This window comes from Denticeps clupeoides, chromosome 5 (assembly GCF_900700375.1).
Source record: "Denticeps clupeoides chromosome 5, fDenClu1.1, whole genome shotgun sequence".
NCBI classification, from domain to species: Eukaryota; Metazoa; Chordata; class Actinopteri; order Clupeiformes; family Denticipitidae; genus Denticeps; species Denticeps clupeoides.
Genome location: NC_041711.1, coordinates 13,250,312 through 13,267,442, shown reverse-complemented (window position 1 = coordinate 13,267,442; position 17,131 = coordinate 13,250,312). Strand labels below are relative to the sequence as shown.

The following is a 17,131-nucleotide window of genomic DNA, read 5'->3' as shown; positions in this document are numbered from 1 at the left end:
ACTCGAGCAGAGACATCCATAAACGTGCAAACCAACATATACACTCATATGACTCATGTTCAAAAACAGACCAAATACATCAAAACACAAAGCTCTCGGCAGCAGCCCACGCGTACCACTCACAACAGACAGGGGCCTAAGGACCTCACCTCCCACACAAACACTCATCCGTCAAACAAGTCACACACATCAGCCTAAAAAAGCACAGAGTAACACATCAGCATCATGCCGTTCCAGTGTGTAGGGACAGCTTGACTCCTATGATGAAGAAAATAGGACGAATAAACGATTTGACGTGTCAGACGTCATCTGTGATTGGTTAAAGATTTGTGCCTGCTCCGCCTCATTTGCTCAGAGGTCACAGGGGAGTGCATATTAAAAATAAGAAGACTGTGAAAATTTTCATTTATTCATGTAACTTCATTCAACATGATAAAACTACATATATTTTATATAGCTGATGACTTAAATATTACAATCAAAACAGCAAAGGCAGAATACACAAATGGCCAACAGACATTCATTTTTACAGTCAGTGAGGGAATGACATTTTTTCATGATATTCCCCCAGGGAAGGGGAATCATTGTATTATATTTTATATGTTTATAGAATTGTCAATTCAATCAATAAAATCTACCAATAAATATATTAGTAAAGACACTGAAATGTGAAACTAATTACCTTAAATAGGCATCTCAGCCCTCTCACTTAAACCCAAAACCCAGGTGGTATCTGACACCTCTGCGCCATTTTCAAATGCCCATATGGGGACACGGTCTTTTTTTTTTAATCCAAGTTGCTGTTTTTCATCAATGTAGTATTGCTGGCTTGAATGCAATCTGGGCTTCGGAGCTGAGAAAGAAGCAGCAGACAAGCAACTGCTGACAGCAGATGTCACATGAAACAAACTGTACACACTCTCACACACACACACACACACACACACACACACACACTATCTCTGTGGATAACACATCACAAATGTCACAGAAATATTGTATATAAACACCTAATTGTAATAAATATGTATTTTTTTGTGTATGCTGTAAAATGTCCCCAAGTGATGGGTGTCATCTGTGTCCCGAAAGTAAAGTCATATAAACACACACACACACACACACACACACACACACACACACACACACACATTAAAGTTGCCAGAAAAAGTTTATTCTCTTGAATCTAAATGAAGTGTGAGTTACATAAAGCACCTTGTGCCCTGTCCCTGCCCTGAGTGCCACGCCACATCAGCCCAACAAATGGAGATGGGAGTCACCATAATAGAAGACGGAGGAAACTGGGAAAAAGCAGGACGAGGAAGGAGAGAGAGCAGAGAGCTGCTCGGTACTCATGCTTGGTACTGAAATGGGAGTCTGAGTGTTGGGGTTACAAGAAGCATTAGAGCATTAGGAGAGAGCCACAAGTCTGTGTGTGTTTGTTTGTTTTCAAGGTTGTATAAGTGTGTGAGGATGTATTCCTTTGTCAGGACAGAGTCTGGACAGATGTGCTTTTAACAAGGTAATGATACTTAGCAAATGCGATTTTCATTACAATTTTGTCATTTACACACAGTGTGTGGGGAACAGTAGTCTGTCTTTTCCACTTCAGCAGCACCTGTGAGGTCCAGTGAGGATAGGGATCTCCCTCCCAGTACAGGAAAACGCTCAACCCAGTCACATGACGACAGCATCCAAACCAAATAAAACGCCTACAAGCGCCCAACAAGAACGGAGATCATGCAGCCCAATTTGCACTGTTTGTTTCGTACCAGCTCTGCAAGGAGGCGTGTTATTTTAAAATGCCACACAGTGAGGTAAACGGTAGAGATTGTCAGCCACTGGAAATAACGAGAAAGTATGAGAACTGCACAAGTTGTAAAAATTGGTAAAGTGTGAGCAGCTGTAGTGTTAATACTTGTGTGTGACCAGTGTAGTGGGGCGAAGAGACAGGGGAGGTTAATTGAGGCTTTGGTTCATTAGGACCCAAACACCTTCTGTAGCTCACACACCCACCTTCTCATTACCAGCCCTGCAGAGCAGAAGCACACTCTTTCATTCTATGCACACTCACACACAAGAACAGATGTGCATTTGCGCATCCACAAACGGATAAACACAAGACGAACACGCGCATTAAAAAAAAAAAAAAAAAACACTCACACACAAACATCTACACACAAATTCATTTACTCGCATCATGCAAATATACACCTAACAATGCTAGTGTTTTTTACACTGGTACGCCTTTTACATTGTCCCACCTTAGATGATGCAGTGCATTTAGTGCTTGTGGGTACCATAGCCAAAACTTGTATGCATGAGAAATGTGGGTGTGTTTGATTATTGCAAACCTATGTGTGTGTGTGTGTGTGTGTGTGTGTGTGTGTATTTTCAGACCTCGCTATAATATTTTTACTCATCACTTACGTCCTCTGTAGAAGCAGACAGTAATCCACCATGACAGGCACCATGTCCTGGAGAAGGAGGGAATGAGGGAAGAGAGAGAAAATAACATTAATGGCTTTGCCCAGGCTTCAAGCAATCAATGACACACAAAACTATACACGCTTACTTTCACACAAACTCGCACACACATCATCAATCAATGACACAAAAAAACTATACCCGCTCACCTACGTGCACACACACACAAGCACGCAGGCACAGTAGCAAGCACTGCTCAAGGTCCGATTAGGGTTTGCTGATGGCAAGTCCCATCTTTCAAGAGACTCTGACCAGCAGCAAGACCTTCACACACATCACTCAGTCACACTCCATCTGGCCATTAGCTTCCAGCTAAAGCTACCATGGCCAAAAGAGCTCCTCTGGAAAGTCGCATTCAAACTGCAGCAGAGTGTACTGTTAAAAGAGCAGAAATGGGCAACAACATTGCAAGGTGAATTAACCAGAGGCTTCAGGGCTGGATGTACTATTTCAGGCCACTACCCCAGGCAGATGCTTTCAGTGGCCAGAGTGCAAAGCTGAAGGGATGCATCGGGGATCAAGCTTCTTTTTTTGCTAGGACAGTAATAATTGCATATTTGCAGGAATCTAGATGGGTGACTGGTCAAATTCTCTGCACAGTTTTAAGAGACAAAGCAGAATTTTGCTTTGTGTAAAAAGTATGGCCTGCGGGAAAGCCATGTCCATCATGCTCAAAACTGAAAAAAAAACACCAAAAAAGGCATGATGAACAGCTTCAATTTGGATGGACTTTACCTGGAAGTGCTGCTCCATGACCTGGATCTTGCCCTGTTCCGGACACTTCTTGATAGAACGATCTACATACTGAAAGAGTATCTCTACCATCTGGGCAGAAGATCAGAGATGTGGAACATCAGTCAAATTCTTCATACCTTTTCTAAATTAATCAATCAATCAATCAATTAATTAATTGGTTTATTAATCAATTAAAAGAAACCTGAGGATTTTGGTTAGGTGTTTTTGAAAATATTGATACATCAATATATTGCGATATTTTATGTGGTGGTTTTGTATTGATACATCAAATATCAATATTTTTTAATACAAGTTTAGTCCTGTCAAGGGTTTTCTTTAGTGAGGGCAGCAGGGTTGAGAATCAGCGTGTAACTACAACCTCCACTCCTGTACATTGCACTGTGCAGCTGGGTACATTCAACTTCAGCCTGGCATTTCAGGCAGATTGAAATCGCAAAACGTGACAGACCGATCACAGCATCATGTGTTTCAGCTCTGTTTTTAAATTTTCAATGAACTGCAGAATATCGAAATATGTAAAGTCACAATACATCGTGATATAATCGTATTGTGACCCATGATATTCATCGTATCATGAGATCCTTGCCAATACACACCCCTAGTTTAACTTCTGGCTCAGTTTTCTTGTGTGGGCGGGGCTTGGCCTCATTGGCCAGCACTTACTTGAGTGACAGCTCCGTTCTTCTAAACTAGTGATGGGAAGGAGCCGGCTCTTGTGGCATGTCTCTTAAATAATCATTTGTAGTCTCACATTTGAGCCTTATTTGGCAAATATGAATGCTTTGTGTTGATAAATCATATTTGCCAAGTAAGGCTAAAATATGAGGCACTCTGAAAACAACCAAACTTCCCATCACAACTCTTAACCCGATCACTGCGAGATGCGCACACACAGCAGTAACAGCCATTTACGATCATATTTGGAATGAGATTTGTGCACACAATGAACTGTACGATTAACCAATTGTAAGTATTGATTAAATACACTGATTATGATGTGCTCCAGATGTGAGGGCTAACAGCTGTTGCTGTTCTGCGTGTTCTTGAAGCCCACATATCTCGCAGTGCTGGATAATTAAGTGAAGCCCCGCCCACACGAGAAAACTGTGCAAGAAGTCCAACTGAATCCTCAGGCAGCGTAAACGTTAAACGGGCAGAGTGACTAAAAAGCCAGCAGTGATACTGCATTTACATTTACTTTACATTTACAGCATTTTTCAGACGCCCTTATCTAGAGCGACTTACAATCGGTAGTTACAGGGACAGTCCCCCTGGAGCAACTTAAAGTTAAGTGTCTTGCTCAGGGACACAATGGTAGTAAGTGGGATTTGAACCTGGGTTTCTGGTTCATAGGTGAGTGTGCTACCCACTAGGCTACTACCACCCCTTACACTGAAAAAACAAGCAGCATAATTGAAACTTTCACAAGCAAATTTTGGCAGAGATCTGATTCCATAGACTTGCTCTAAGCAAGTCAGTCTGACAAAAGTTGCTCACCTTGTCTGCGACTAGACCTTTCCTCTTTGCAGGGTCTCCGAATAAGCCTGAAAGGTAGCCATTGGAAGATGTGCATAAGTGTCAAGCTTAATAAACCAAATCCTGAATAAGCTTCACTCTTTTCATGCAATGCAAATTCATTCTAAGGCTGTATTGCAAATTGAGCGCCTTTCTACTAAGCGAGAAAAAAACTACACCATCCCTGCAAAGTTCACAAATTGTAAAGTCTACTCTGTTCTTCTAGCAAGTGTTCATTGTTCTACTGTCATTTGTCTGAATGGTGCACCATAACTATATGATAAAACCATACTATTTATGTAAAAGGTCAGTGCCATGGCCAGTGCCTCACCCAGCACAGCTTTGGCGGTACCCTCATGGAAAGACCATGCAAGGGAAAGCGCTTCCAGAAATTTCTCCTGCTTCAGTAAGTGGTCCACTCTCTGTGGAAAAGTGCAACAACAGCAATCGCAATCATTTGTATGTATTTCTGCAGTACTACACTGGACCCTATTTTAAATAATGCAATAAAATATACTGTGAATTTTTTTTTATCTGTCCGATTTGTAAAAATAATATTATATATCACAAACCTCTCTCCAGTTCCTCAATGTCATAATATGGACGGACTGTTGGGAAAAGAAGAGGATCATTTGGAAGGATACTGGCAACTATCATATTTAATTAACTATGTCAGGTAAGTTAATACTAGCAAGAGCCAAATCTAAGTTAGAAACTTTATTGGTGCTGATAATGAGAGGAATGTAGGTAAAATCAGCTTCAGAAATAGCTGCCATCCTGGACTGAGCTGGACCAGAGCCCAGCACTTTCGCTCGCCCAGTCTCACTCTCACAGTGTCTCTCTCTCTCTGCACAGCACCACATGGCAGCATTCCTCTGTGCACTCATTAAAGGGGCTCTGTAGGTGAAAAACATGTTTGTGTGCAGTGGGCCCCGGTGTGAGCTGCCAACCCATAATCACCGTACTGGCCCTCTGCTAGCACTGTTTAATGGATTAGAGGGTGAGGGACAGCACAGTAGTCATATATTACTACTTCACTGTTTCCACCCTCTCCTTGATGACTGGTTTTGGCACTAGGTAGCTGGCAGTGTGCAGTAGGCATCCGGAAGGCATGATGTATTTTGTTGCTGTGTGTTTGATGGCTGATTAGCATAAAAAAATTCTGTGCCAACTCCCATGCCTTTTCTCCCTGAAATGATAATAAGGGGCTACTAGTTCACTTTTGACGGGTTTCTTCTCCACATCAGTAATAGGATCTTACCTTGGTTCCCAGGTAGACAATCTGGCCTCCATTGCTGCATACAGATTGGTAACAAGCCTTCTCTCCAACAAGAGCCTACAAAAGGGGTAATAAAACTGAGCACAAAATGGCAGCCTAGGTAATCTGCGCAAGCTAGTTAAATTGGTGACCAAAAGTGTACAGAATTGTAAGCTGTAGGCTTGCTTCATGGACCCCTTGCCCCCAGGGACTTTCTGGTTGCATGCATGGCTTACCAAAGCCTGGCTGACATTGCCTCCTGTTGCAAGTGATTTGAAGTGGCTGCTGTTATACACCAGCTGCACTTCGGACAGGTCCAGCACTTCTAGCTCCTCCTGGCTGGGTCGATCTACCACATGCACTTTCTCTGAACTGTCCATCACCACCAGCGTCCGAGAGTTTATCCACTGATAAGGAGCACAGAGGGAGGTCAATGCATCAATAATTCTCACTCCTACTATGATCAATATCAACTGAATTTACCCTTCACAGTTCAAGGAGAATTACTATATTTCATTCACTGAAAGCCTTGATCTTGTTCCTGGCCTGAATTTTTTTTTTGGAACTGGCTCCAGTGACACAGAACTGCACTCCATCTACACCATAGCTGGCAAATAAATGATAATGAAAGACCTATATCTCAGAAGAGAGTGACCTGAATTTGTCAAAGGCAGAAATGTGACACCAAAGACTAACTTACAGCCAGGCTGATCAAATCAGAGTTGAGACTCAGTTGCCTCTGCTTGATGACATGAATTGTCCCAGACTCATCTTTTTTCACCTAAGCAAGACATTCACAAAGACACCAAATTTCATGAAATGTTATATTGACGTGGTTGAATTCAAATACGTAGTAAAATTAGGTATGCCTTTTCCCTGCGGGTTAAAGCGCAGACACCATAAAATTGCACAATATCTTACCAGTAAGAAGTGGACAGTGTCACCTCTGCAAAATGCCAAAATGGGATTTACAGCCTTCTGCACAGCAACAAACTGCCAGGCTAGTTGAGGCACACTAGCAGGATCAGTCTACAAGTGAACCAAGAAAGAACATGAGGAAACCCCCCATTGAAAAAAACTGATTAAATCTGCCAGGTTACATCATAGAGTGAATGGACAGCAGATTGCATTGTCTTCATGGTCTGGTCTGTAGAGCTCTCCACAACACTTAAAAAAATGCCTTGTTCTTATGAATTTTTAGGAGGGGAAAATTAGAAATGCTCCTATCTACAACAAGACACATTATGAAAGGCTTTCAGGTTGAGTGGGGCAATTACTTGTATTGTGACTGGAAGAACACTTTCTTTCAGATAGAGCGAGGGAAAGAGAAGAAGAGAGGAAAAGATGTAAAATCACTGTGCATCCTTAAGTACCCTGGTGAATAGCACTATTTCTCCCCATTAACCTGCCAGATCTGATTGGCTGACATTTTGGAGTTTCCAAAACAAGGTCTGTCTGAGTAGCACACACATGACCTGTGATGCAGAGGTTACTGAGATCAGTCATAAAATTATCCCTTTCACTGCACTCAAGAAAGAATCACAGACGAGGGGTTTCTTAAAAAAAACTGAGACCAAAAACATCAGGCTGCTTGTTGCACTACCTTGCCATAGGGAAAAGTCATCCAGACCTTCAGAGATGGTTTGAGTCCTATCACCAAAATCTAGAAAAGAGAGGGAGACCATTTATATGGTAAGGACTGCAGTGATGACAGAAAGACATGGTATAGTACAGGATTGCACAAAGACAAAGCTAACCTTGAAAATCTTGTTGTAAAAAGTTGTATGAATTTTGTATTCATCTGATTTCTGGCAATCATGTGTTCATGTGTTTCATTTAATTCATAAGACCACTATTTTCGTGATGTCGAGGGCCTGGGCCTCCCTCAACTCCCAACGCTCTCTGGAAGCATCATCCCTTGCATCACTTAACTCACAGTGACAAGCATGGAGAAGACAGATTAAAAAGCCAAAAGCATGGCTCACCACAGTGGGCATGTCAGGAAACAAGAGCTTGAAAGACTCAAAGGTGGCCTGGTCAATAAATTAGGACTGGCAGAATATGGAAGGTGGAGAATACTCCATAAGCTGTGGAGTTAAAGATTTGACAGAAGGCCTTTGCTACTGTAGAGCAAATGGATGAGCTCATTTGAAATGGAAGGTAGGACATGAGATAAGATGGGACAAGGTAGGAGCATATGTTCCTAACAAAAATCTCCAGGCCTAACATCTGGCGGGGAAACTTTCTTGTTCAAGTTGTCCATGATATCCTACCAGGTCCCAGAAGCCACCACAAATTAAGCCCCCCCAGTAGTTGGATCACAACACATCTGTTCAGGAGCTTCCCAAAGGCCCAGAGAAAAGCCTGATACCAGTGGTGCCTTGAAGGTTGTTGCTCAGAACACTGCCAAAGGCATCTAAATCTAAGTTAAAGAAAATTCCCAACAAGTCATGATTTTTTTCCCCAAATCCACCAATCGGTTCATTTTATAGAACGCTAGATTCTGACATGAAAAACAATGTATATTGGCAGTATATTAATTACTTTTCTTACTGGGTTTACAGTATGGTAATTACATTTATATAACAGAAGCACAAACAATGCTATAACCTTATTTAAAAATGGACTCAATGATTATTAGGGGTCAAAGTATGATTGCAATAGTAAAGTAAAATGTGAATTGATTACAAAATTACAGTTACATTCTGTCATTAACATTATCTGAATGTGAAAGGATTTTATTGTGGAAATAAAAATACAAATAGTACATTTATTTCCATATTTCCATGAACATAGTCTTCAAGAAAATGATTCACAAGGACATGGTTCAGTTGCTCGGGACTGTTACAATATAGCTATTCAGCCCAATAATATTATTCTGCAGGCCTGTTTAACATTAGAATTTAAAATAATGTATTGGAATACCTTTGTGAGCGATGCCATAGCCAGTAGGCAGTACTGTGTTATGGGATGATCTTTGAGTTCTAGGGCAGCGTGCAGAGGTTCCACACAGCACACCTCCCCTTTAGAGCCACTGAACAGGCATCGGGATTCACAGGTTCGCATCCCCATCACTCTCCTGCCCGAGAGATGAAGAATAAATGGAGGATTTGTGAGTAAACCAGCCCGCAACCAAAAGGACCCTAATACCCTCTGCCATCGGAGCAGACATGTCAATGGAGCATGAACAGGACTCGTTCTCTTTCATACCAACTGCAGATATCTGTCTTATCCTGGCCTGTTAGAATGAACTGATGGGCTCCGTTCATCAGGAAAAATATGACACAAGCCTTTAAATGGCAGACAGACATAGTTCAGAATAAAAAATCTGGCAAAAATGTAATTTGAAAGAGCAGAGCATATGACTGAGACCACAACACAATGTGTCCCGTCTGCATTTATCATATCACAGCCACTATGAAATGGCTAAGGGCAGTTTCCTGCTGCTGCACAGGGGAGGCTGGGTAAAAACAGGTTACACCAAACTGTTGAAGCCCACTGTAAATGTGCTCATGGCCTCTGCCTGCTCACATTATCATGTCACCCAGGGTAAAGAGCACAGAGATGAGGGAGAGTGGTGACGACAGTTAGATGCTACTGACTCCATATACACCACGCTACTGCCACCTGCTGGCTGAAAAGACATAACGCAAATATCCATTATTGCAGGTAGCACAGTAATGTTATCAAAAAACTATTCTCAGATCCTAACCAATACTACAGTTAGAACTGGTATTAAATTCGAGTTTTACATCTGCCGGTAGAGTACATATATTTTCAGCAGGCATTGCAGCAGACAGTCCCTCCCCCAACTCAATGTTTATGTCAGAGACGAGCTTTAAACATCAACCAGATGAACAGGGAGAATCAAAAGATTTGAACACGCCCATTTACAAGAAGAGCTTTAAAGTTGTCTCTATCAAAGCGAACAGCAGCACAAGTTTAGCAAAGCATTTGAAAAGTAAAAAAGATGTTGTTCAAATGTAATATAACGATTTTAATTGCCACTTTTGAGTTAACTATAAGAATGTCTTTGCTTCTCTCTCTCCACATATTACAATTATGTAATTGAACAAGGTGCAAATATTTTTTATATTTATCAATTTATTTACTTATTCTTTATGTGGTATATAAATAATTAAAAAGTTCCTGTGTCGACAGAGTTTGAAATTTATCGTGATTGATATTTTAAACACTTGCAGAAGCCAACACATTGTAAACAAGGAATTACATGTGCATGTGTGTATATGCGTTAACACATTTTAAATACATGAAATATACATTTGTACATTACCTAAATGAGAGTTCAAACACAGACCCTCCACTGTCATTACAAATGGCCAGCGTCGGATTATCAGTAAACTATAAGAAAGAGAAAAAGAGGTTGTTATCGGTACCTATTAATTTAATGTCTGTAATTATTGATTCATAATTAATATTATTACTGTAGTATTACTAAATCATTATGAACGTAAAAACAGTGTTTTTCATTCAATTGAACTTGCTCATAATAAAAAAATTATTAGGAAGCAAATTATATTTATTAATTATATTTTTACTGATTGTCTTTAAGTGGAATTAAGTCTTAAACCTAAATGAAGTAGCTTTAAAAAACACATTAGTCAGGCAGCACCTGCAGTACCTTCACGTGCAGAATCGCTGTGCCAGGGGGATGAGCATCTGTGATGGTCCTCAGGAGCTTCCCATTGGCCAAATCCCACATGGTGATCTGCACAAAGACAAAGTGAGCCTTCCAACAGCATGATGGTGACTGAAGTTGTCATATGTATGAATGTGGTTAAAATTCTTCCAATAAATCAAGCCCATTTTTTGAATATTCTATTTACTAATAAAATAGTTTACAAATTCTCATTTTTTTAATAGTTTTTCTGATTCACTGTTTCATATTCATTCACATAAATAAAGTCAATGAAAGAGAATGAAGGGCAGGTTGCTTGCTTACATCTTACATTTTTCAGAGTATATGAAGCAGCTATAGTGGAATTTCTAACTGAAGACCCAGTTCCATCATGTGTGGAATAACAATCAGCTCCAAAATAATGTTCCAAGTATCATGTGCACAAATTGTAAATATACATATGTAACCATGCTTGATTAGGAGTTGTACAAACTCCAGTTATGCAAACAAATGCTTATAAGCATTATTTTAAAGTCCTTATGTAAGTCAGTCTGGATAAAAGCATCTGCCAAATGCTGTAAATGTAAATGCCTTATTTGTGGAAGTTTGTTTGTTAAAACTAGTCCAGAGCTGCTGTAACACACCTGTCCTTTAGCGAAGCCGCAGAGCAGACGTGTGCAGTCATGGTTGATGCTGAGGGCAGATACTGCTCCATACTCTGCCCCAGTTGCCGTGGTTCCCAAACACAGTCGCAGTGCCTGATTATGATCTGAAACCGATCAGCCATAAGGTCTAAAAACTTCAGCTCCAGGAACACCATCACTACATTATACATTTGCAACAGAGACAGAAACAGCTGCTTGACACAGCAGGACCAATTCCACAAATTCATTAAAATAACTTTTGTAATAGAAATAAAGACTGCTGCAGTAGCTGAGATGGAAGGGGGGGATTGCATGCCAAATACTGGCAAGAAAAAAATTCAAAACAAATGAGCCAGTTGCCCACATCCTGGAAAATGGAAAATTATATTATAAAATTAAAATATACAAAAACATGCTTTGTCATACAAAAACCTGGAGCTAGACACAGTTGTTGCCCAATGGGGAAGACAACTAATTAAGTCAAAGCAAACACATGCTCATGCTGCTTTTTATTCAAGGGTGTTTGGCTGATGGAGAAACTGAAGCATCCTGTCTGGCATGCTACCGCTAGCAATGTCAAGGCAGGAGAAATGGTGGATGGGCTACAGCCTGCTGTGGGAGATGTTTACCTTTTCCTGGTCATCCATCCCCAGTCACAGCCAACACAGGGAAACAGTGTGAGAACAGCACAGGACCAAACACTTACTGACTGAAATGTGACACTGAGGTCCATGCAAAATGCTTATTCTCATACAGTAAACTCAAACTAGGTCTGGTCAATATGCCATCAATGTATAAGCCCTGACTAAATTCCCATTAGACCAGTCACATGCACATTCATATGTAAGGTCTATTCCAGCTCATTACAAAAAAATTACAATTGGAAAGGACCACTGTTAGTTATGTAGTAAACAATGCATTACCTTCAACCATATCCATAAATTCACCAAAGACTGTCCTGTGCTTATTTTGTGTGTGTCCAATAATAATGTGAAGGGAACGTATTCAGCTAAACCAAAATCACCAATAAAACACAAACCAAATACTAAAAAATACTTACCAAATACTAGTGCTAGGCCATGTGACGTCCCAACAGCAATAACATTGGACACAGTCTACAAAAAAGAAAATAGAACAAGACCAAAACTACAGTAAGCACTTCTGTAATATAGTTACAAACACAGTCCTCCCCCCAAAAAAACTTACTATTGCTGTGGGCAGCCCGGCATCGACTTTATCCTGTAGAGGACATGAACTGATTATGGTGAGGTTTTATATGTTATCACAGAAGACATATATGCTATATAAAGGTTTCTATGCTTTTTCAAATGAATGAACTAAAATCAGCATTTTAGAATAACAGAACAATTAGAAGCTAAACTGAGGTGCTATTTTTAAATAATATTCGGTGGAAAATGGCCTATAAAGTTGTGTGTGTTACTCGTTGTAGGTACTCTCAGAAAGTACTCACAGCCGCTGATACTATTTGTGCAGAGATGCCTTTGAGGATGCTGTGCCTGAGAACAGATCCATGGACGGTTGAGTTTGTCTCCATTGGTCTCTTCCTCCTGCAAGCATGCACAGCTACTACATCATTACAAACACAGCACTAGTGTGAGTGTATTATTAATGGAATGCATTAAAATAAAATACAAATTCATTTAACAGGTTAATTCACAGCACACGAAAGATAATCATGTCTCAACCATTCTAAAACTACTATATTTTAACTTTGTTTAGAAAATGTTGGGACTATAATTGTTATTCATAAAAAAAGAAAACTAAATGCAATACCTACAGAATGTTTTATTATATCATACACAAAAGCACATAAGCTACAGGCCTGTTTCTGGTTGCATGTCACCTTTTCAGATGTGTGCGGTCTCCACTGTCAGAGCTAGCCAATGAGGACGTCTCACAGGAATGTGTATCCATGTTCTCTGTGTTGAGGAGACACGTGTCTTCCAGGACAAAGGGCTCGTCCTCATCTTCAGGCTGAAAAATTAATTTGTAGCACGACCAGTGAAGGAGGACATGCTACCACATCTCACACCTACCGACCCGACCATCTGACTGATCACCGCTGTCTATCTTAATCCAAGCACAATGCACTTTAGCAGAATCCATAGCCACTACCAATGATGTCTGTCTTATGTTCTCATTAAACATGAATATCTTTGCTTGCGTTATAGTGTGCTTACATTTTTTACTACTTTTTTACTAGCCTTACTCTTCGTCTTTTGTTTTATTTTCCCCCTCATTCTATTTTATTTATATGAAAGTGAAGTGAAACACTGCAGCACAGCACACAGTGACACAACGAAATGTGTCCTCTGCTTTTAACCATCACCCTTTGTGAGCAGTGGGCAGCCATGACAGGCACCCGCAGAGCAGTGTGTGGGGATGGTTCTTTGCTCAGTGGCACCTCGGCGGTTCAGGATCCGAACCGGCAACCTTCTGATTACAGGTCCATTTCCTTACCCGCTAGGCCGCCACTATAACTGTTACTTTAACTATGCACCATCGAAACAGGGCAGTTCGGGTGCATTTGACTGCGTCTTGTACTGCTAGAACTATGCATGTGAGAAACAAAAATGTTGAGACCAACACAGCCTCTACACACCTCGTTTAAGATGCTTTCCAGAGTCGGCGGGGTGTCCACTTGTGGAATGTCAAACTCTTTGTCATCAATCTGGAAAGGTAATTGGCTTAATTTATGCAAAGACATTCATCAACAAGTAGTCAACCAAATCGACCGCTGCAAACCCAATCAGGACTTATTAATTTGTTAAATGCATGTTAAAAGTGCACAATTTGTAAATACTTGTCAAGTAACTACACGGTACTACACGCACAGTGAACTACTTCAGCATACACACTGGCCGACATTGGTACATCTAAAGGTACAGGAGCAGAAGGGCTACCACTGTCATTCGAATCCGTCCAGCTGGCCACAAACACGCCGTCCAAGCGGCGTGACCAGCGGCGGAAACGCGAGCCCCTTACCGCGTCTATCTCCATTAAATTGAGCTGCGAGGAGGCCGAGACCAGGCTGCGGCTGTCCGGCGACTCGGACATGCTCGTCTTCTGCCCAGCGCTGTCAGCGCCGCTGCCGCCGGACGTGACGACACTACTTCCGGTCTCGGGGCGCCTACGCTCTTCTATGTTTTGGGTATAAGTGCTGTATCTGTGATGGTTTAAATGAGTGTTAAATGGTTTAAATGATTTTCCCCTGTACATTTAAAATATAAATGATTAATGACATATGAATGTATGAATCCGGCCGTCTCTTGATGAAACTGGCCGCCTTTATGGAAACAATAAACGTTTGAAAGGCACGAATGGTTCTGGAATCTTGCTGTTGCGTTTGAATGGCATTTGGTTTAATATCGGAGGCAAACTTGCTCGCTGCTTGGAAGGAGCCGTGAACGCGGCGTCTGGCGACATCTACTGAGCATGCGCAGTTCTGCCAGTAATAATTTCACGAGCTTAATTTATGATTCGTGCATTTATACCCTCTGATAAAAAAAAACAACAAAGTATGGCAATTGAAAACAGTGGTAGGTCTACAGAGGACGGGCTACAAGCCGGGTGACACAATCGCCTGTGAACCAGAAGACCCAGGTTCAAATACCACGTACTGCCATTGTGTCCCTGAGCAAGACACTTAACTAGATAAGGGCGTCTGATAAATGTATCAGGGGCAGGAAACGGGCCCGAACCGCCAAGGTGCCACTGAGCAGAGCACCGTCCCCACACACTTCTCCCCAGGCGCCTGTCATGACTGCTCACTGCTCGCTAAGGGTGATGGTTAAAGGCAGAGGACACATTTCGTTGTGTAACCGTGTGCTGTGCTGCAGTGTTTCAAAATGACAATCACTTCACTTTCACCCCTTTCAAATGTTAAATAAAGGAAAGAAAGCTGCTGCAGTTTTTGGGTCTTTGCTGGAAAGAGCAGGGACGAGCTCATCAGCTGGGGGACTAAAAACCATCCCGTCCAGGAAGAAACGAAGTTGTGAAACGATTCGGGTCGAAACGAAGTTGTGTGGTCCACGTTTCAGGACCCGGGAGAGCTCCGGTTCACAGCTTTCACCCGCTCATTATTACAATATGTCAGCGTAATTTTAATATATATATTTTTTTTATTCACCTTTGTATGTTTTTTTCACACTGTGCAATAATAAAGAAACGATTAACTGCAACGTGCGGCCTCTGGACTTTATTTCCCTGTCCATCTTTACGCAGGTTTTGGTAGGACGATGTGAGTAAAAAGAGCGTCAGTAGATGGCGGAGGTGGACCGTGGACTCGACCTACAGTCGCTGACACTGTTTCGGCGATAATAATAATACAGAAATTCCCTCTTTTCTCCCTCTGCGGCCAGCAGTGAAAATGAAAGGCCGCCTGTAAACATGTTGAGCTCGTTAATTGTTTGCTTTCATCCTCGAAATTCGCTATGATGACAAAAACAGTTTTTAATTGCTTTCATTTCGTTTATTTCACAGCTCCTCGGTCTATTACGACGAAATATACTGTAGTCACATTTCATTTCACATTTACGGCATTTGGCAGACGCCCTTATCCAGAGCGACTTACAACTTGCTTTCAAGTTACCGTCGATGAAGAGATCAATTCCGGTTCACTAGGACCGACCCCATTCACTGTTGTACAGTGAAATTTCGAAAATGTTGATCCCGACATTACGGATTTATTCATCTATCATTTTTAACGCTTTAAAATGGTTAAACACCTTCTTAGGGAAGGATGTATAAAATTAAATCAAATCTATTTTTTTTATTATCAAGAATTCAAGCAAACTTGCATTCGGACGCAGGAATATATTATCCAGGATTTTATTTTTTAGCTTTATCGAATTCATTGCAATAATATTATATTTCGCATAACTAAATGTAAAATGTGTCTGATGTGGCCTTTTGCTGTCCTCAGTTTGCTTGAATTGTACCGTTTCGGGATCGTATCGCGATATTTGACGTTGCCTCTGCCTTCTCTGCAGCGTCCCACTTTCGACTCGTCTTCCAGCCCACGAATTCATTCATCCATTCATTCAAGAAAATCGTCTTCTAAATCGATCCACGCAGGCTTCATGTCACAGCAATAAAACGCGATTGTGTCACGTTTAATGAAACTTTTCTCCAAGGCTGCTGTGAATTCCCAGCCCAGACCACAGCTCACCAGAGGCACAAACACAGCCTTACAGAGGAGCAGGAGGAAAAGGTGAACTTTGCTGCATGTCATCGTTTTGAAGGCCACTGGTAGATCCAATTCTGGGTGGATGGAGGTTGACGGTAGGGTTTGTTTTTTTGGTTCCTTTTTTGTTCATTCTGGTGAGGCGTTGATGAGCCCGCCTCGTCGTCACTGATGGGGGGTTATGCATTCAGTTATCCCAAAATCCGCAGCACCCCAGTTGCTCCATCTGTGGAGCTGAAGCCGAGTCAAGAAACCAGTCTTCCGGCGTGTAGTGTAGACAGAACCACACACACACAAAAAATGGATTAAAAGTGAAGAGAAGCCCTAGTCACTGTCCTGACCCCACCTCAGTAGGAGTGTGTGGGGCGACCTGAGGCAGGCCACGAAGCTGCAGCTACTCTCTGAGCAAGGACTGAGTAGTTACTCCACCGGCATGTGGTTGCTGTCATAGCTGCTAAAAGACGTGTGCCGCCGCCTCGGCAGGAATCGGCCGCTTATCCTGATGACACCCGAGACAAGGAGACCTGGCCACAGTTTCTCTGTCCTCCGTAGCCACCCCGTTTATCTGATAACACTCTGGGTTTACACACTCGGAATAATGATAATACAGTGTACAGAGCAGACAAGTC

General features: G+C 41.6%; 1 protein-coding gene across 4 annotated transcripts in view; it reads right to left on the bottom strand.

The window, feature by feature from the left end:
- The window catches only part of vps8 (VPS8 subunit of CORVET complex), a 64,489-nt gene extending 50,067 nt beyond the window's left edge, over positions 1-14,422 (bottom strand). The window contains exons 1-21 of one of the 4 annotated variants that reach the window (XM_028979947.1): positions 14,303-14,422; positions 13,920-13,988; positions 13,161-13,291; positions 12,768-12,864; positions 12,503-12,535; positions 12,357-12,411; positions 11,926-11,931; positions 11,297-11,421; positions 10,647-10,742; positions 10,308-10,375; positions 8,939-9,092; positions 7,617-7,676; positions 6,935-7,042; positions 6,714-6,794; positions 6,250-6,420; positions 6,017-6,091; positions 5,328-5,363; positions 5,087-5,177; positions 4,738-4,784; positions 3,220-3,309; positions 2,428-2,474 (exon numbers count right to left, since the gene is read on the bottom strand). In XM_028979947.1, coding sequence (XP_028835780.1) covers positions 2,428-2,474; positions 3,220-3,309; positions 4,738-4,784; positions 5,087-5,177; positions 5,328-5,363; positions 6,017-6,091; positions 6,250-6,420; positions 6,714-6,794; positions 6,935-7,042; positions 7,617-7,676; positions 8,939-9,092; positions 10,308-10,375; positions 10,647-10,742; positions 11,297-11,421; positions 11,926-11,931; positions 12,357-12,411; positions 12,503-12,535; positions 12,768-12,864; positions 13,161-13,291; positions 13,920-13,988; positions 14,303-14,374 — 1,712 coding nt within the window. In that variant the 5' untranslated portion in view covers positions 14,375-14,422. The remainder of the gene's footprint in view (positions 1-2,427; positions 2,475-3,219; positions 3,310-4,737; positions 4,785-5,086; positions 5,178-5,327; positions 5,364-6,016; positions 6,092-6,249; positions 6,421-6,713; positions 6,795-6,934; positions 7,043-7,616; positions 7,677-8,938; positions 9,093-10,307; positions 10,376-10,646; positions 10,743-11,296; positions 11,422-11,925; positions 11,932-12,356; positions 12,412-12,502; positions 12,536-12,767; positions 12,865-13,160; positions 13,292-13,919; positions 13,989-14,302) is intronic. The other 3 variants (XM_028979950.1, XM_028979949.1, XM_028979951.1) reach the window with 3 other exon arrangements.
- Between the last annotated feature and the right edge of the window lie 2,709 nt (positions 14,423-17,131).